A 21,021-nucleotide genomic window follows, 5' to 3' on the forward strand; every position below is an offset into this window, starting at 1 on the left:
CTTTTTTCCTCCTAAAAAGTTGGGGGAAATGTCTGTGCGTCTTATGGAGCAAATGTGTGGTCAATCGCTGGCTCCCTTTCTGGCCCCACCCCCTTGCCCAGGCTTCCATTGTTGAATGTTCTGCAGACGGAGGCTGTCTGTTTCCCCAGCCACATGTAACTGGCTGATTAGATTATCTGTCTGGAAACTGTAGAAACGGCTCCCTTTCCTTTCCTAAAGAAGCTGCAGAACTGTGAGTTGAACCCCATAAAAACAGGATTTTTCCCCTTTGCAAAGTAAGCTCAACAACTCTGAGCTGATCCTTAAAAAAAGGGGCTTTTCCCCTTTGCAAAAGAAGCTGCACAACTGTGAGCGGATCCCCCCCAAAATGGGGCTTTCCCCCTTTCCTCCTCTAAAAACTAGGTGCGTCTTATGGTCAGGTGCGTCTTATGGAGCAAAAAATACGGTATATCTGAGTCCCAACAAGCCAGCAGTCAAAAGGTAGGCACCTGGTAGGGAGATGCAAACTGCCTTGCTTTCAACAAGAGGTGGGGTTGCCAGATCTCCAGAGTGGAACCGAAACCTTCAAGTTTGTCTGGCCCATTCTAGAGAGCCGGAATGAAGCTTGAGTCTCCATCTGGGTATGAGCGCCTTTAATATTTGTTTATCACTATTCAGAAGACTGTGCATGCAGCTTGAAAGCCGCAGCCCAGCCGCAGCTAGCCTCAAGCTGTAGCATGGGTTCCCTGGGTTTCCTAGGTCATAGATTACCGTCATAGAATTGTAGAGCAGGAAGGTACCACGACGGTCATCCATCCCAACCCCCTACAATGCAGGAATCTTTTGCCCAACATGGGGCTCTGTGGCATGTATCATCACTGTAGCAGTCAAATATAACATTTCCTGTTTCCTAGAGTGGATGCACAGGGGAATGTTGCTCCAGACAGGGAGGACTTCCTGTCATACCTGTTCTGGAGCCTCCTCCCCCTGTGTGTGACCAGGTAGATGGGCGTGACCCTAGCAGACCCTATAAAAGGGCTAGTCATGGACTTCCGGGTTAGCGCCAATGACGAATGGCGGAGTTCCTCCGACTGGAGGAACGGGCTCCATGGAAATTGGGTCTTCCCGCCGCAGCGAAGGTCCTTGCTGTGAGATCACATTCACCCGGTGCTATACCAGCTGCACTGGCTCCCGGTGGAGTACAGGATCAGGTTTAAGGTGCTGGTTTTAACCTTTAAAGCCCTATGCGGCCTAGGACCCTCGTACCTACAGGACCGCCTCTCCTGGTATGTCCCACGGAGGACCTTACAGTCTTCAAACAAAAACATCCTGGAGGTCCCAGGCCACAGAGAGGTTAGGCTGGCCTCAACCAGAGCCAGGGCTTTTTCGGCCTTGGCCCCGATCTGGTGGAACGCTCTGTCACAAGAGACTAGGGCCCTGCGGGACTTGACATCTTTCCGCAGGGCCTGCAAGACAGAGCTGTTCCACCAGGCCTTTGGCGAAGGCACAGCCTGACCCCCTTCCTTTGGTGATCCTCACAGAACTCTATCCCAATGGTTGCCATTAATTTGATTTAAACTGATTTTATAATGAATTGATTTTAGAATGCTGCATTATTTTACCATTGTTAGCCGCTCTGAGCCCGGCTTCGGCTGGGGAGGGCAGGATATAAATAAAATGTATTATTATTATTATTATTATTATTATTATTATTATTAAATGATTCTAACAAATCCATCAACTTGCTTCTAACAATGTGCAAAGGAATGTGTTCTGCTTCTTGCTCACTAGCGTGAGTGAGGAGGGATAATATTTAATCAATATATTCTTGCCTACTTTCCTCAACATTCCCACAAGCTCTCACCCAAGACCCTGAGATTCTAAATCTTATGCTCTACCGACTGAGCAGTTTTGCTGGAATGCGCTGCATGCTCCAGCCCCGAAGTTCTCCTGGGGCCCCCAGATACGTGCTGATGGCCAGGCAACCTGCTCTTCCCTCCCCAAGGCTGCGCACTCACTTGTTAAGCACAACCACCACTGCCACACCATCCGGGCGTAAGAAGCCCTCGGTCTGTAGTTGGCAATTGCCCAGGAGGCTCTTGCAAGCCAGCAAGACTCGGACGGAGCCTTCCGGGATGAACTTACTGGGGAGAGAAAAGAGAAATTAGGGGGAGGGTGGCGGGGAAAGAGGATTGACGCTGTGCTCTATATGGCAACCCCGTGTCATCGGTATATCTTCGCATCTGCATAAAAAAGTACATTTGGGGTGCGAGGGGTAGGGGGAGTCAAGGGGGTGGGTAAGGGGTAGGAGAAGGGCCAAGGGGTAGGCAGTAGCGACCAGGAGAGGCAACCCCCAGTATATCTTGTCTTTGAAATACTACTCGGGATTGATCCAGAGCAGAACTCAGACGTATAGTTAGCAGAGTAACAACTTAAACACGTTGCAGGATTCCGCCCAAAATAGGTTAGAGGCAATTAATATTTCATCCAGCAGAGCTTTACTGCTAGTGAAGGCAAATGAGCATAATGGTCACAAATCCACTACATTCAGGATTGGCACTCTCCGTAAGAAATCCAGTTGCAGCAGACTTAAACTTAAAGGTAAAGGTACCCCTGCCTGTACGGGCCAATCTTGACAGACTCTGGGGTTGTGCGCCCATCTCACTCAAGAGGCCGGGGGCCAGCGCTGTCCGGAGACACTTCCGGGTCACGTGGCCAGTGTGACAAAGCTGCATCTGGCGAGCCAGCGCAGCACACGGAAACGCCGTTTACCTTCCCGCCAGTAAGCGGTCCCTATTTATCTACTTGCACCCGGGGGTGCTTTCGAACTGCTAGGTTGGCAGGCGCTGGGACCGAGCAACGGGAGCGCACCCCGCCACGGGGATTCGAACTGCCGACCTTTCGATCGGCAAGCCCTAGGCGCTGAGGCTTTTACCCACAGCGCCACCCGCGTCCCTAGACTTAAACTTACAATAAGTCTAAACCTTGACATTATAGCATACTATGTACAGAACACCACACCGGAAGGAAAGGAGACAGAAAGAGAAAGTCAAACCCAGGCTGCTTCTGGTCTATTTTTATAGTCAGCATGAGCTTGACAGAAAGAGATAAGAGAACCAGTTTAAGCCAGCTGTACTCAGCTTCTCTGAAGGAATAACCCAAACATCCGGAACCTTCTGCTTGTTTCTTTCACACAGAGAAGCTTCCAGAACCCTCTGGAATTAAGTAGAATAGGAAAGGTCTCCACACATCAGATCAATACTTTCTGCACTACAAAATGCAAACTGACCTTTCTGCCTGTATTAATGTGTGTATTGTTCCATGCTACCCCATTCTCCAAGGGGAACTCACCCAGGGTTTGTGTTTCTTTCTGGGAATGAGGGGGGCTGATATATGGTTTTTTTACACATATATAGTTACCTGAGCCTACGGCGGAGCCGCACACAGCATTAACAGCCCAAGATAATTATGACAATTAGCATTTTTAATTAAGCTTTAATTGTCGTTGTTATGTACTGAAGTTCTCACCCTGGACCAGCAGGGGGATACTGTAGATAGTTATGCAAATAAGGGATCAAAAGTGACGTTCAGTGATTGGATAGTTTTAGAAAACTGTTACAGTTGCGTTGTACTGGAGCTCTGTATAAGCAGGCTGACTGATCCCTTCAGTTCAGTTCTGTTCTGGCCTGTGAATAAACAAGAGCTGTTTGAAGAATCGCTGTGTCGTCTGATATGTTCACCCACAACTTAACAGTCGTCATTACCAGAACCAAGATAGCTACGTGAAAAGGTACATTATGCCGGTGCCACGGGGCTTCTTTGATTACCCTCAGGGGCATCCTTGGTGGGCGGTTACAGCCAAAGTCACCCACTGAAGCCTTACCTGAAATGAGCTAAGTGGTAGAACATGGGTTGCTTGTAGAACTCGTCTTTTGCAGCGTTCACGATGATTGGGCTGTCCACAAAGTTCTCAACGAAGTTGGGTCCCCCGCGCATATCCAGGGCCAAGTTCCAGTCGATCCAGCCCACAACATGGTGGCTGATGTTCTGCAAGGGCTCAAAGGGCATAGGTCAGCCAGGGAGGTGGGAGGGAGGAGGGGGTGGCCCACCAAGGGGAAGGGGCAGGGGGCTCCACAGCAGAGCCTGCAAGAGGTCCCAAGGGTCCCATCTCTGGGAAAAGACTTCTGCCAGATTCCCCCCCAAAACCACTTCCATCCAGGGCTGGATCTACACTGACCTGTTTAGCGTTATTTCCCGCTATTATAATTATATTAGATACAGCGGAACCTCGGTTTTCAAGTATCTCGGAAGCTGAATGGCCCAAACCTGGAAGTGATTGCTTCCGTTTTCGAACGACTTCTGCTGTGTGTTTTTCTTTTTTTCCTCAATGGCTTTTGCCAACTGCCCATTGCTCCTCGGTTTTCGAACATTTTGGAAGTTGAACGGTCTTCCAGAACGGATTACGTTTGAAAACCGAGGTTCCACTGTATGCTGTTCTAAAACATCACAGAGCACACGTGTTCATTAAAATGTTTTTTATCTTGGCTTTTTCCCATCAAGGAAAAGAAGTAGGATGTCGTATGTCCATCTATGTTGCCAAAACCATTCATTAACCCTCCCTTAACGTTAAAGAAGGGACGTGGGTGGCGCTGTGGGTTAAACCACAGAGCCTAGGGCTGGCCGATCAGAAGGCCAGCGATTCGAATCCCTGCGACGGGGTGAGCTCCCGTTGCTCGGTCCCTGCTCCTGCCAACCTAACAGTTCAAAAGCACACCAGCGCAAGTAGATAAGTAGGTACCGCTCCGGCGGGAAGGTAAACGGCGTTTCCGTGTGCTGCTCTTGTTTGCCAGAAGAGGCTTAGTCATGCTGGTCACATGACCCGGAAGCTGTATGCCAGCTCCCTCGGCCAATAAAGCGAGATGAGCGCTGCAACCCCAGAGTCGGCCATGACTAGACCTAATGGTCAGGGGTCCCTTTACCTTTAACATTAAAGAACACGAGTGTAGATCCAGCCCTAACCTGCGTGGGCACCGCAGCGCTTTCGCTCACCCCCACCCCTCAGATGAAGATTTTCAGAAAGCTCCCTCTTCTCAAGTTGCTGCCACAGTGGGTCCATGGGTAGCAGTACCTTACCTCCAAGATATTCTGGCTATACTTGACGCCCCGGTCCCAGCTCCCGAGGTCCACTCTCACGATATTCGGCGGATAACCGTTACAAGATTCCGTGTAGAGCAGGAAGTAATTGGGGAAGAGGGAGTGTGTGGGATCCAAAGTCAGGCTCGGAAGGGTTGTGGTATCGTAGTACCAGTGGATTCCAATGCCTGCAATGTACCTGGCGGAACTGCTGTTTCCAAGGATCTGCCAAAGGAGGGGGGGAGGGCCAAAGCTTTCATTCTTATTTGCACCAGGGAGGAAGGAATTCGAGTGTCCTTTGCCTATCCCTTGGCTTGTGCAGTGGGCGGGGGCAATTTAAAAATATTGTCTCCCACCCCTCCACCCCACCTTAAAGTTAATGGCAGGCTGGTGTGTTTCTCCTTGCTCAGGCAAAGAGAAGATGGAGTGCCAAGTCAAAAGCAGCGTTCCAAAATGATTGGGTGCGGCTGCACACCCCTCAACTGCCCCGGTTTTGCCGGGGAGGTCCTGGAATTCGTAAAGCCATCACGACTTCTGACTTGAAATCGCTGCGAGGGAGAGAGAGGTGGTGGTGGCCAATCGCAGAGGCTAGGCAGGGTCTCCAAGGTAAATGCTTGCTTTTTAATGTTAGGTTAGGAATAAAAGGGGACGCGGGTGGCACTGTGGGCTAAACTAAGTGGCTTAGTCATGCTGGCCACATGACCCGGAAGCTGTACGCCGGCTCCCTCAGCCAATAAAGCGAGATGAGCGCCGCAACCCCAGAGTCGGCCACGACTGGACCTAATGGTCAGGGGTCTCTTTACCCTTTACCTTTACCTAGGAATAAAAGAGGGGGGAGAGGGGAAATGGTGAGTGGTTACCGCATTTTTCGCCCCATAGGACGCACTGGCCCATAGGACGCACCTAGTTTTTTTTGGGGGGTGGAATAAAGGGGAAAAAATTATTCCCCCCCCAGGTGCGCTGCGCTAATTCCGAAGCTTGGGGCGAGCAGAGCTCAGCGCGCCCAAGCTTCTGGGTGCTGGCAAGGTCTCCGCTAGCCGTGGGATAGCCGCACAGCTCTCCCAGGGCTAGCGGAGCGCTGCGCTAATCCCGAAGCTTGGGGTGAAGGTGTCCTCTTCTATTTGCCCCCAGTCTGTTTCAGTTTATCGGTTAGTTTTTCTAATAAGGCTGTTTCTCATACTATTTGATACCATTGGTCCATGATTACTCCTGACAGGTCTCTCCAGTGTCTGGCTATGTTGTTTGCAACTGCTGAGAGAGGGTGGGTTGTGAGCTCTTCATGAAGTGAGTGGGCATTATTATCTTGGAACATGTTTAGTAGGGCCAGTTCTGAGGTGACCTCTAATACCTGCTTGGTTATTTTGCATATTTCTTGTATGATTGCTGTCCATAGCTGTCAACTTACAGATTTGAAAATAAGGGACCAGCAGCTTCGAAAATAAGGGATCAGCAGCCAAAATAAGGGATTTTAGTCAACTAGCAGCCAAACGAAGCCTCAAGCGGTGGTTCCCACAGCACAGCAACCCAGCAAAGGGGATGCAGCAAGGAAAACTACTGTCACCTCTCCGCTGGGAAGCGCTGAGCAAAGGCGAGTCCCCAGGCAACGCAGCTGATTTGATCAGCACAAGGCATGCAAGCTCCACCCCCCAGTCGTTCTTAGACTCCTTATTGGGTGAGCAATAAGGCCGGCAGGGAGGGAGGGAGAGGAGCTGCTTCCTTTGAAACCCGGGAAATTTAAAGGACATCATCAATAAGGGACAGCAGTGGGACACGGCGCTGGGATAAGGGACTTTCCCGCCAAATAAGGGACGGTTGACAGCTATGTTGCTGTCCAGACGAGTTGGATTTTGGGACATTCCCACCACACGTGGAGGTATGTGCCTGTGGAGGTGCATCCTCTCCAGCAATTTGGTGAGGTTCCTGGGCGTATTAGCACTCGTTTCCTTGGCAACAGCTGTAAGTGAGTTTCAGGATGAGTTCTTTCCTTTTCACAGATACGGGTTTAAAGGGAGGTTTAGACCACATTCTAGGCCATTGGGTGGGGTTAATCCAATCGCCTATGTCGTCCTCCCATAGTTTTTTTATTACATCAAGTGGGTTTGTGGGATTTTGGAGCAGCAAGGTAAGTGCTTGTGGCCTGGTCCACATGGATCCTGCCTCTCAGCCCCTCACAATATAGTTGCCCGCTCCAGACTGGGCAACGCAGCCTGATGATGTCATTTGCCAGGGCTCCACTGTGAACCAGAGGCAGATAGACAGAGTGATACAGAAGTGATACAGAGTGATACATGGGCTTAAAAGGGCCATGGTGCACATTGGAGCCAGCGGCCGTGGTGGGTGAGAGGAGGGCAGGAGGAAAGGGAAGGAGGGTTGCTCCCCAGCACTTAGAGTCCTACCCGGTAACGTGCGAGGGAATGAAGAGGTGGCAGTAGCCCCTCTGAACATGTACAGAGTATTTCTGTGTCCTTTGCTTTCCCCCAGCCAGTAACACCTTGAATTCCTCAGATTAAAATGTGGGCCACATTGGTGGGGTCAGTTTGGATGGCAAACTGGCATTTCAGATCGCCATGCGGCCTGCCTGCTCATTGGGATCTGGTGGAGGCGGACACCAGGGAGCCAAACAGCAGGCAGACCCAGAGCCAATTTTAGGTGGAGTCAACAACTGCAAGGCCACACTCTCACCATGCATTTCAGGCACTATGGCACCGCTTTGATCGAGCGCCGCTTTAATGGGAGATAGTGAACTGGGGACCTACCACTTTGGCCCAGTCGAGGATTTCGGACCTCTGGTCATCATACATAATGAGCAGGACATCTTTGTGGGAGCTGGCGGCCAGTTCAGGGCCCAGGTCTAGGATGATGAAGTCTCGTGCCTCTTCAGCCGTCTGGCGGTTGACGGGGAAGTCGCCACTGGGCGAGAGGACAGCACTATTGGGCTCGTTCTGGGGTGTCACCGCCCAGAAGGTGATGTTGTGTCTGGCGTATTCATCCAGGAACCTGGACCCCAACAGATGGAGGAAAGAGGGGATGTTAGCCCCGGCGCTCAGGACATGAAAAGGGCCAGAGCTATGCTTTGGGAGGGGGCTGCGAGGGTCTCAGGGATTTTCTACCCCATCCCCAAATGTTCAGCTTTAAATTTAGATTAAAGTTTCTATTCCTTTTGCTTACAAAGAGGCAGTGGAGCAGTTGAGTAATCCTGGACTTTGGGGTTAAAAGTCCTAATGCAGGCCTTCATCCTTTAGAATTTAAAGTTTTGTTGGTAATGGGCATAGAACCTTCTTTACTGCAGATTATTAGTATTAGTATTACAGTGGTACCTCAGGTTACATACGCTTCAGGTTACAGACTCCACTAACCCAGAAATAGTGCTTCAGGTTAAGAACTTTGCTTCAGGATAAGAACAGAAATCGTGCTCTGGCGGCACAGCGGCAGCAGGAGGCCCCATTAGCTAAAGTGGTGCTTCAGGTTAAGAACAGTTTCAAGTTAAGAACGGACCTCCGGAACGAATTAAGTACTTAAGCCGAGGTACCACTGTATTAGTATTATTATTAGTTGTTGTTCTTGTTCTTGTTCTTGTTCTTGTTGTTGCTGCTGCTGCTACTACTTTGTCCTCCATGAAGGAGGTTCTGGTAAAAGTGTTGGCAGGACCTGAGTAATTTCTGTCTGTTGACAACGGAGGACAAAAGTTCTTAATATATGTCTTACATTCTGGACTTTTAAGTACCACATTGCATTAATTCCTATGAATGGAACTGAATTTGCCTTCAGCTAGGTCAAGGTAAAGGGACCCCTGACCATTAGGTCCAGTCGTGGCCGACTCTGGGGTTGCGGCGCTCATCTCGCTTTATTGGCTGAGGGAGCCGGCGTACAGCTTCCGGGTCATGTGGCCAGCATGACTAAGCCGCTTCTGGAGAACCAGAGCAGCGCACGGAAATGCCGTTTACCCTCACGCCGGAGCGGTACCTATTTATCTACTTGCACTTGGACGTGCTTTCGAACTGCTAGGTTGGCAGGAGCAGGGATAGAGCAACGGGAGCTCACCCCGTCACGGGGATTCGAACCGCCGACCTTCTGATCAGCAAGTCCTAGGCTCTGTGGTTTAACCCACAGCGCCACCCACGTCCCATTGCCTTCAGCTACAATGGACCCATTCCCCCTGCTGCTAACAATACATCTTCCACTTTCCCAGGCACTTTTATAGTGCGGAAGCTGCTGAAATTGGAAATATGTCTATTACTCTGGTTCATTTCTTTTAACCAGATCTTGCTGTGCACTGATGATGCAAATGCACAAGTTGGACTTTTGCAGTGTTATTTACTTTGAAACTAATAGATGATGCCACTAGAGGTTGTGATGTACATTTAAAGTGCAGTTTATTTGTGTATGTTTTTCCACCAGGAGGCAGAATGTTGCACTGTGATCTGACCACTTGAATATTTCACATCAGCTAATATATCCCATCATCAAATATACACCATATAGTGCATATAATAACAACATTTTACTATGTTTTTATATATGCTGTAAGCCACCCAGAGTGGCTGGAGAAACCCAGTCAGATGGGGAGGGTATTATTATTATTATTATTATTATTATTATTATTATTATTATTATTATTATTATTTAACTACCCTTTGCCCTAAGTTCCCAGGGTGGGTTACAACACAATATTAAAAACAGTTTGAAAAAACTTGAAAAAGGTGGGTTCTAAAAAAAATACCGTATTTTTCGCTCTATAAGACGCACCAGACCACAAGACGCACCTAGTTTTTGGAGGAGGAAAACAATAAAAAAAATATTCTGAATCTCAGAAGCCAGAACAGCAAGAGGGATCGCTGCGTAGTGAAAGCAGTGATCCCTCTTGCTGTTCTGGCTTCTGGGATAGCTGCGCAGCCTGCATTCGCTCCATAAGACGCACACACATTTCCCCTTACTTTTTAGGAGGGAAAAAGTGAGTCTTATAAAGCAAAAATTACGGTATACAGCTCAGGTATCAAAAGCCAGGGCAAAGAGATGTGTCTTCAGCATTTGACAGAAGCTGCATAATGAAGGTGCCAGTTGGATCTCTGTGGGCAGGAACTTCCACAATTTAGGGGCTGCCACAGAGAAGGCCCTCTCCCAGGCTGCCACCTGTGAGGGTTGCCATATTCCCAAAAGTGAAAACCCGGCTCTCTTTTTTTGGCAAAGCTGTTGAGCTATTTTAAACGAAAATCGCCTCCCACAGCACTGCCTCCGACTGTGTTTGTTCAGGGCTTTAAACTGTGCGAATGGTGCATCCAAAATACTACGCAAAGGGTTAATTCTGTAGCATAAGGATGTCTCACTATAGAAGGCAGTTTTTTCAGTTAGCTCAGCTATCGACCGCTGAGTGAATTTTAACTGTGAGAGCAGCAGGCGTGCGGTTTGCATGCGGCCCTGTGGCTCAGAGTCAGCCTGCAAATATTAGCCAGTCTCAGATACGAATTCAAGTAAACATGTTTCAGAGACACAAGCTATTATCTACCTGCCTTGTACATTCAATCTGACAAGGACAAGTATGCCGAGTCAAAGCCGTGTGCTCTTTTAAACTCTAAACCAGTGGTTCCCAACCTTTTTTTTTCCTGGCCATGCCCCACCTAAGCAGATGTCAAGGAAATAAACAACTATCTAACCTTTATAAGGTTATCTGAAGTCATCCCTGTTTAGGGAAGTTTTTAATGTTTGATGTTTTATTGTGTTTTTAATATTCTGTTGGGAGCCACCCAGAGAGGCTGGGAAAACCTAGCTAAATGAGTGGGGTATTAATAATAATAATAATAATAATAATAATAATAATAATAATATCCTGACACACACACACCCGTGACATATAATTTTTATTATTAAAAAAGTGAACTCCTATTCATGTGGAGGAAGCCTAAAACGCCATTCACTGTTAATAACTCGTTCTCAAATTGCCCCCCCAAAATCAAATTGCCCTTCTGTGGGTACTGTACCCCACATTGGGAACCACAGCTCTAAGCCGAGTATCTCTCACAGCCTTTTCCCCGAGAGAAAAACAGTACAACTAAACAGGGTCAAACAAATTCCACACAACTCTATAAAATAGAATTACCACATAAACAACAGCGTGAGATGCTCAAATTGCAATAAGCCAGCCTTGTTATTCTGGGGACCGCCCCCCCCCGCTCCTTCTGCTGAGTGGGGCTTTTGCCCCCCCCCAAGTTCTTGTTGGGGTAATTTGGGATTGCATGTGAAATTGCATTAACCGCTTGGCCTGCGTCTCGGGTTCCCCCACATCTCAATTCGGGGTCAGGGCGCCAGCAGCGTTGGGCTGTTTGAGGCAGCTCCAAGTCATGAGTCTCTGTGGCACGACTCATCCCATCCTCCCTTTCTCCAAAGAACGTGTGTGTGCATGTGCGCTGGCGGACCAACAGGTGTTACCTGACGAAGTAGCGGGCCCACGTTTTGTGGTACATGTCTCCGGCTTTCCCCTTCAGCTTTGATTTGCCCTCCACCTTGCCGTTGACTCTCATCCAAGCCGGGCTAGACCATGGACTGGCAATAAGGGAGAGGGGTTGCTTTGATAAGGCCAGGATGCGTTGAAGGAGAGGGATCTACGGGGAGAGGTGATGGGGATCCAGTGAGCAGATCCAGGAGCACCCCAGAGATATTGAAGCAAGAAAAAGGGGGGCTACCCTTATGCTATTCATATAATCAGTTATCAGTAATCAATATATTCATATATGCCCACAAATAACAGGGCTTACAGTGATTTTATAATCCATTTGAATCAAGAAAAGCTTTTGCCTAAGCTAACTGCAAACTGCTTGGAACCGCAAGTCCAGAACCGACTTGGGGAATCCATGAATCAGAAGACACTGGTACAAACTCCCCCTCAAATCCAGGCCAAAATAGTCCACGAAACAGGAAGGGCCAAACCGCCAGGAGATTCCCTCCCCGAGTCTCATATTCCCGTACTGTCAGAACTAGGGAAAAGGTCAGACTGTGCATCATTGTGCAGACAATGGAAAGCAGAAGTTGGGAGTGAACTCTGTGCATGGCCAGGGGCATGGCAAGAGGCGCTAATTGGTTATTTTTCGCTGGCGTGCGTGACTGTCTCATGATTGTCTCATGATCTGTGATTTGCTCAGGTATATAACCTCAGGATTTGTATGCTTCGGGGTCCCAGTCTTTTGGAAAAGATTCCAACTGGGTCCATTATTGCACAGCTTCTCCAAAGCTGTGTCTGTCTGGTCCTTGTTCCGCCCTAAGTGGGTACCACTATATTTTCACGTGCTTCAATATTAGGGCCCATACCTGAGGCCTAGGGGGCCAGCCCCAGGGACGTCATCGAGCGGGGCAGGTTAAGCATGGAGCGCAGTCCCAGGGGGCATGGCATTCAAATTTAAAACGCAGTGTCTAAACCAGGCTTCCTCAAACTCGGCCCTCCAGATGTTTTGAGACTACAGTTCCCATCATCCCTGACCACTGGTCCTGCTAGCTAGGGATCATGGGAGTTGTAGGCCAAAAACATCTGGAGGGCCGAGGTTGAGGAAGCCTGGTCTAAACAAACGAGGAATTTACATCGCTGGATGGAAATGGAGGCAAACCTTTGCTAAAGGTCCCACTGCAGGGAGGGGGTCCTTCCTTCTTAACCTGCTTAGGGAGGCCGGGTGGAGATTGTGCCCTCATCCACCTGGGGGGGGCGAGCAGGGTTTGGGGGTCTGGCAACATCCACAGCCCCACAAAAAGTCACCCCATTGGCCTGAGTAGCCTCTGGAGGAATTGCATAAGCCCCTGGGGAATGAGGGGATTTGTAGTTTTAGGGTGTGTGTAGGGATGGAGGCGAAATCCAGTTTGGTTTTTGTGTTTCAGCGCAACACGCACTAATTCGCATGAGCTGAGGCAGAGAATTATCTGTCGGAATGGGCACTTCTCTGAAATTTGCAATGGGGTTCTCCAACCAAATAACATTTATCAAAACGTGTCTATTAGGGGGAAATGTTGGGGTGGGAAATGCATATTGTATACATATGTGTGTGTATACACATATATATGTATGTATATTATATGAATATGTATATTATAGGTGTATATTATAGTTACAATATGCAAATGTATATTATATGAATATGTATACATTCATGAAAATAAGATACAGAAATACATTATGTTAGGGAAATCTACTTGCAGAAATGTGTACAGTGGTACCTCGGAAGTCGAACGGATTCCATTCCGGAAGTCCGTTTGACTTCCAAACGTTCGGAAGCCGTGGAAGCCAAATCGGGCGTTCGGCTTACAAAAGAGCATTCGCTCACTTCCAGGTTTGCAATGTTTGGGAGCCGAAAACTTTCGACTCGCAAGGCGTTCAGGATCGAAGGTACGACTGTACTTTAGGAGAAAAGTGCATCTTAAAACACTGGTGAATTTTCACAAACTGTCCTGTGGCTGTTCAACACAGCTACATTTCAGTTTTTAAAACAGAATTTCTCGTTGTAACTTTAGCTCTTCTTTGTTGTAAAACAAGCCTGAACTGCAGTTTTGTTAAGGGTGCTGAGAGTCCTTGGGGTCAGTCAGAAGCCTTTCATGGCTGTTGAAAGCATCAGCATAAAGCTTTCATTTTTGTGGTGTGAATGTGACCTCAGGTTGGCCCCTGGAGAAGGGAGTCTGCTATTGGTATCTGGGAGAACCACAGGAGGGGAGCAGAGGCCTCCCCTTTCAAGCCGGCTCCACTCACTTTCAACTTGGTGTCCTCCTGCACTAGGCTGAAACATTTCAGCTCAAAGTCGTCGGGGCAGTCGTCGTCGTAAGAGTACGGGCGAGTGGAGAAGTCCGAACAGCCAATGGGCAAGCGCAAAAGGTTGTACTCGATGCCTGCAGCGAGACGGGGAGGGAAACAGGGGACTTTAAGGGAATCGATTTATGGATTAAATAAATACAAAATACAAACCTCTGGATTTGCTTACCGTCTTTGGAGAAGTAGGACCGGAGCAGGTGCTCTTGGGCTGGTGGAGACAACTGCAGGATATTAATTGAGGATGAGTCTGTGTGGGAGCCACCAAAACCTTTAATACACTGGTAGTGAACACAGGGATTGTAGGAATACAGGAGCCCTTCAGAGGAGGTAGAGATGGAGGACGTGAGTTAGGTCTGGGAGAAGAAGAGGTTACTAGAGCTGCTCATAGCCTCCTTCCCAATCTCAGCCCCCAATTGCCTCTAACCCAGCCCAGAATTACCCTGAGTCCATTGCGGTGGGGTGGGGTAAGAAGGAGTTGCTACTTCTTCTTCCTCTGCCCTGACTGAGAGCAGGAGGGTTGACTCCCAGGGCCGTCTTTACCCGGGGGTGCAAGGGGTGCGGGGCACCTGGGCACCGAATTCTGGGGGGCGCCCAGCAGCAGCAGTGGGGTCAGCTGCACCTTTGACACGACTGATGTCACGCTGCCAAGATCAGTTGTGCCAAAGGTGCCGCTGACCCAGAGTGAAACATTGCAAACTGTGTTTTAATTTCATCACTTACAGTTCAAATTTGTTTAGAGAATTCATTTAAAAAATAATGTTTATTTTCGCTAATTGTCAGCATTTTCTTTGACTACGGTACTTGCGCTGGTGTCCTTTCAAACTGCTAGGTTGGCAGGAGCAGGGACTGAGCAAGGGCAGCTCACCCCGTCGCAGGGATTCGAACCGCCGACCTTCTGATCGGCAAGCCCTAGGCTTTGTGGTTTAACCCACAGTGACACCCACGTCCCTATGCATGAAGAAACTAAATGCAATTTAAATAAAAACATGCAAGAAATTAAAGCATCACAGTCCTTGTCTGCAGGCTTACAGTCTAAGAAAACATGACATGCAAGGGGGATGGGACAACAAGGGAAGAAAGTAGGAAATTAAATCGGGCACCAGTTATTCGGCAGTTATAATGAACAGCTGGCACAGCTCAGGGACAAGAAGTACCTGATGGAGCTGGGCTTTTGGGATAGCTGATGAGCCTCACTTCCCATCTCTCTCCCTGAGGCAGTCTGGTGGCACAGCTACTCCCAGGCAACAGCGGAGGAAGAGAAAGCTTGATGGAGCGGCATGTTTCTTCCTCCAACCCACCTGTTTAGAAAAGGCCCTCCTTACCTGAGCGTTTCCTGTTTGCCAAAAGCTTCCCTTTGCTTCGCTCCAGGCGCTTGCCAGCCTTGCTGCTCAGATACTTGACAAAGGTGCCCTCGGGTGGGAGGGAGAGGGGGCCCATCATGTCGCAGTAAGTTGCGTTGCAGACACACACCATGGCACCAGGGCCGACACGCTTGGGCGCGCAAGGGGAGCTCGCTAGGTGAGAGATGGAAAAGACACAAAGCTGAGCAGGAGGAGGGAAATGGCTCCTTTCAGAGGGGGTGCTCTGCACATGCTCTGAGGTGGCCTTCCCTAACGTTGTTGTTGTTGTTGTTGTTCAAATTTAACAACCAATAACTGTTTTCAGACCCTCCAAGTGTGCCTATTTTCCAGGGACAGACCTGGATGTACAGAAGCCGTCCATTTCTGTTTTGATCTCGGAATGTCCCCCTTTTCCTTAGGTAAAGGTACCCCTGACCACTAGGTCCAATTGTGACCAACTCTGGGGTTGCAGTCCTCATCTCGCATTACTGGCCAAGGGAGCCGGCGTACAGCTTCCGGGTCATGTGGCCAGCATGACTAAGCCGCTTCTGGCAAACCAGAGCAGCGCACGGAAACGCCGTTTGCCTTCCTCCGGAGTGGTACCTATTTATCTACTTGCACTTCATGCTTTCGAACTGCTAGGTGGGCAGGAGCAGGGACCGAGCAACGGGAGCTCACCCCGTCGCAGGGATTTGAACCGCCGACCTTCTGATTGGCAAGTCCTAGGCTCTGTGGTTTAACCCACAGCACCACCTTGGACGTCCCTATTATCATCGGAGAAATGTTGGAGGTTATGTGTTTAGCCAGGGCATTTGCTGACTGAAGGCTACTGTTCCAGGCAACTCAAGATACCTGGATTGAAGACTTCTTTTGGCCATAACTGCTTTTAGAATGTTTGTATTTTGTTTTAACATAAATTGCTTTTGGAATGTTTTAACTGTTTTAAGATGCTTCTGTTGTGTTTGTGCTTTTAAATTGTGCCCTGGCTCCCTTGGGGAGGGTGAAGTATTATTTCAACAAATTACAAAATAATAATTGCGGTTTCTCTTTTTTTCCAATCTTAAGTTCAGCTCACCACATTTTCTTTTTTTAAATTATTTTTTATTAGTTTTCCAACATCTTGTTGTTTAGTCGTTTAGTCGTGTCCGACTCTTCGTGACCCCATGGACCAGAGCACGCCAGGCCCTCCTGTCTTCCACTGCCTCCCGCAGTTTGGTCAGACTCATGTTTGTAGCTTCGAAGACACTATCCAACCATCTCATCCTCTGTCATCCCCTTCTCCTTGTGCCCTCCATCTTTCCCAGCATCTCCAGGGAGTCTTCTCTTCTCATGAGGTGGCCAAAGTATTGGAGCCTCAGCTTCACGACCTGTCCTTCCAGCGAGCAGTCAGGGCTGATTTCCTTAAGAATGGATAGCTTTGATCTTCTTGCAGTCCATGGAACTCTCAAGAGTCTCCTCCAGCGCCATAATTCAAAAGCATCAATTCTTCGATGATCAGCCTTCTTTATGGTCCAGCTCTCACTTCCATACATCACTACTGGGAAAACCATAGCGTTTACTATACGGACCTTTGTTGGCAAGGTGATGTCTCTACTTTTTAAGATGCTGTCTAGGTTGGTCATTGCTTTCCTCCCAAGAAGCAGGCGTCTCTTAATTTCGTGGCTGCTGTCACCATCTGCAGTGATCATGGAGCCCAAGAAAGTAAAATCTCTCACTGCCTCCATTTCTTCTCCTTCTATTTGCCAGGAGGTGATGGGACCAGTGGCCATGATCTTCGTTTTTTTGATGTTGAGCTTCAGACCATATTTTGCGCTCTCCTCTTTTACCCTCAATAAAAGGTTCTTTAATTCCTCCTCACTTTCTGCCATCAAGGTTGTGTCATCTGCATATCTGAGGTTGTTGATATTTCTTCCAGCAATCTTAATTCCGGCTAGGGATTCATCCAGCCCAGCCTTTCGCATGATGAATTCTGCATATAAGTTAAATAACCAAGGAGACAATATACAGCCTTGTCGTACTGCTTTCCCAATTTTGAACCAATCAGTTGTTCCATATCCAGTTCTAACTGTAGCTTCTTGTCCCACATAGAGATTTCTCAGGAGACAGATGAGGTGATCAGGCACTCCCATTTCTTTAAGAACTTGCCATAATTTGCTGTGGTCGACACAGTCAAAGGCTTTTGCATAGTCAATGAAGCAGAAGTAGATGTCTTTCTGGAACTCTCTGGCTTTCTCCATAATCCAGTGCATGTTTGCAATTTGGTCTCTGGTTCCTCTGCCTCTTCTAAATCCAGCTTGCACTTCTGGGAGTCCTCGGTCCACATACTGCTTGAGCCTTCCTTGTAGAATTTTAAGCATAACCTTGCTAGCGTGTGAAATGAGTGGAATTGTGCGGTAGTTGGAGCATTCTTTAGCACTGCCCTTCTTTGGGATTGGGATGTAGACTGATCTTCTCCAATCCTCTGGCCACTGCTGAGTTTTCCAAACTTGCTGGCATATTGAGTGTAGCACCTTAACAGCATCATCTTTTAAAATTTTAAATAGTTCAGCTGGAATACCATCACTTCCACTGGCCTTGTTATTAGCGATGCTTTCTAAGGCCCATTTGACTTCACTCTCCAGGATGTCTGGCTCAAGGTCAGCAACCCCACTACCTGGGGTGTACGAGGCATCCATTTCTTTCTGGTATAATTCCTCTGTGTATTCTTGCCACCTCTTCTTGATGTCTTCTGCTTCTGTTAGGTCCTTACCACTTTTGTCCTTTATTATGGCAATCTTTGAACGAAATGTTCCTTTCATATCTCCAATTTTCTTGAACAGATCTCTGGTTCTTCCCATTCTGTTGTTTCCCTCTATTTCTTTGCATTGCTCGTTTAAGAAGGCCTTCTTATCTCTCCTTGCTATTTTTTGGAAATCTGCATTCAATTTCCTGTATCTTTCTCTATCTCCCTCGCATTTTGCTTGCCTTCTCTCCCCCGTATTTGTAAGGCCTCATTGGACAGCCACTTTGCTTTCTTGCATTTCCTTTTCATTGGGATGGTTTTCGTTGCTGCCTCCTGTATAATGTTGCGAGCCTCCATCCATAGTTCTTCAGGCACTCTGTCTAGCAAATCTAAATCCTTAAACCTGTTCCTCACTTCCACTGTGTATTCATAAGGGATTTGATTTAGATTGTATCTTACCGGCCCAGTGGTTTTTCCTACTTTCTTCAGTTTAAGCTTGAATTTTGCTATAAGAAGCTGGTGATCTGAGCCACAGTCAGCTCCAGGTCTTGTTTTTGCTGACTGTATTGAGCTTCTCCATCTTTGGCTGCAGAGAATATAATCAATCTGATTTCGATGCTGCCCATTTGGTGATGTCCACGTGTAGAGTCGTCTCTTGTGTTGTTGGAAAAGCGTGTTTGTGATGACCAGCTTGTTCTCTTGACAGAACTCTATTAGCCTTTGCCCTGCTTCATTTTGCTCTCCAAGGCCAAACTTGCCCGTTGTTCCTTTTATCTCTTGATTCCCTACTTTAGCATTCCAATCCCCTATAATGAGAAGAACATCCTTCTTTGGTGTTGCTTCTATAAGGTGTTGTAAGTCTTCATAGAATTGGTCAATTTCAGTTTCTTCAGCACCAGTAGTTGGTGCATAAACTTGGATTACTGTGATGTTAAAAGGTCTGCCTTGGATTCGTATCGAGATCATTCTATCATTTTTGAGATTGCATCCCAGTACTGCTTTCACCACTCTTTTGTTGACTATGAGGGCCACTCCATTTCTTTTACGGGTTTCTTGCCCACAGTAGTAGATATGATGGTCATTTGAACTGAATTCGCCCATTCCTGTCCATTTTAGTTCACTGATGCCCAGGACGTCAATATTTATTCTTGCCATCTCATTTTTGACCACATCCAACTTACCCAGGTTCATGGTTCTTACATTCCAGGTTCCTATGCAATATTTTTCTTTACAGCATTGGACTTTCCTTTCGCTTCCAGGCATATCCGCAACTGAACGTCCTTTCGGCTTTGGCCCAGCCGCTTCATCAGCTCTGGATCTACTTGTACTTGCCCTCCGCTCTTCCCCAGTAGCATGTTGGACACCTTCCGACCTGAGGGGCTCATCTTCCAGCGTCATAACTTTTATATGCCTGTTGTCTTTGTCCATGGAGTTTTCTTGGCAGGGATACTGGAGTGGCTTGCCGGTTCCTCCTCCAGGTGGATCACGTTTGGTCAAAACTCTCCACTATGACCTGTTCATCTTGGGTGCCCTGCTCGGCGTAGTTCATAGCTTCTCTGAGTTATTCAAGCCCCTTCGCCACGGCAAGGCAGTGATCCATGAAGGGGGTTTTCCAACATAAATTTGTACAAAATTAAACACCCAATCCTCACTTAATCATTCTTTTAGACTTCCATCAGCATGTCTGACAATTCTCCGTATTATCTCTTCCTCTCACATTTCTAAATTTTATATTGCCCTCTACCAATCTTAATCATTCCATATTTTTAGGCAATATTTCTATCAATATTTTTCACAGAGCTTCTTGGAAACCAACAAATATTAATTGTTCATCACAAACACTTTTGATATACTCTGTAAATTTATTCCAGTCCTCACCACATTTTCATGCCAGACTGGGATTCTTCAAGAATCCGCCCTCACAAGAATCCGTCATCACTTTCGCATGTCTCTTAATACACACTTCTGTGCATATAATCTTGCTTAACACCACAGACATCTATGTGGCAAGCGGCCCTAATTTAATGCATTTCTGCATCTTGTTTTCACTAATAAATGCTTTGCGTTGCGCATTTCCCCCATATCATAATGAAAACATCAAACAGCACTTCAGGCAAGTTTGATCTGGGTTTGGGAAGGCTGCAGCTAATCATAAATTAGTTAACTGCTATTGCAGTTAATTGCTATAACTGCTGTAGGGACGCCCACAGATCCCTCAACATTAGTATAAAAAAAAAAAATAATGGAGAAATTCTGGTTGTACACACTGGAAACATTAACACTACAAGGCCTCAACCTTGAGGACAGCACCAGTGTCCCTTAGCTTCCACCCCCTCCAACATTTCTCCGATGAAAATAGGGACATCCTTCAAAAAGGACAAGTGTAACAGTCTGGGATCAAATCAGAAACAGGGACTTCTGTAATTCCAGGACTGTCCCTGGGAAATCAGGATACTTGGAGGGTCTGTTATTTCCTGAATTGACGATAATACAGGTGGAAAGGCAGGATGCTATTATTAATAATAATGATAATAGAATAATAGAAAAGTTGAAAGGGACCATGAGGGTCATCTATTCCAACCCCCTGTTGGAATCTTGTGCCCAAGGTGGGCTCGAACCCACGACTTTGAGATTAAGAGTGCCATGCTTTTCCAACTGAGCTCTCCCCCTCTGCTCTAGAGATGAGCAGATTAATAATAATAATAATAATAATAATAATAATAATAATAATAATAATTTATACCCCGCCCATCTGGCTGGGTTTCCCCAGCCACTCTGGGCGGCTCCCAATCAAGTGTTAAAAACAATACAGCAATAAATATTAAAAACTTCCCTAAACAGGGCTGCCTTCAGATGTCTTTTAAAGATAAGATGGCTGCTTATCTGAAGGGAGGGCGTTCCACAGGGTGGGCACCACTACCGAGAAGGCCCTCTGTCTGGTTCCCTGTAACCTCACTTCTCGCAACGATGGAACCGCCAGAAGGCCCTCGGCGCTGGAACTCTATGTACATTTAATAATAATAATAATAATAATAATAATAATAATAATAATAATAATAATTTATACC

The 21,021-nt window shown here is 47.4% G+C and overlaps 1 protein-coding gene across 4 annotated transcripts in view; it reads right to left on the reverse strand.

The window, feature by feature from the left end:
• Positions 1-21,021, reverse strand: part of LOC128403326 (lysosomal acid glucosylceramidase-like) — a 44,716-nt gene that overhangs the window by 638 nt on the left and 23,057 nt on the right. For all 4 annotated transcript variants that reach the window (XM_053368013.1, XM_053368012.1, XM_053368010.1 and 1 more), the window contains exons 3-10: positions 15,214-15,405; positions 14,061-14,207; positions 13,832-13,968; positions 11,536-11,708; positions 7,869-8,109; positions 5,113-5,337; positions 3,863-4,026; positions 1,998-2,123 (exon numbers count right to left, since the gene is read on the reverse strand). In XM_053368013.1, the coding sequence (XP_053223988.1) occupies positions 1,998-2,123; positions 3,863-4,026; positions 5,113-5,337; positions 7,869-8,109; positions 11,536-11,708; positions 13,832-13,968; positions 14,061-14,207; positions 15,214-15,405 (1,405 nt within the window). The remainder of the gene's footprint in view (positions 1-1,997; positions 2,124-3,862; positions 4,027-5,112; positions 5,338-7,868; positions 8,110-11,535; positions 11,709-13,831; positions 13,969-14,060; positions 14,208-15,213; positions 15,406-21,021) is intronic.

The sequence above is a fragment of the Podarcis raffonei genome, chromosome 16 (genome assembly GCF_027172205.1).
Source record: "Podarcis raffonei isolate rPodRaf1 chromosome 16, rPodRaf1.pri, whole genome shotgun sequence".
Classification (NCBI taxonomy): Eukaryota; Metazoa; Chordata; class Lepidosauria; order Squamata; family Lacertidae; genus Podarcis; species Podarcis raffonei.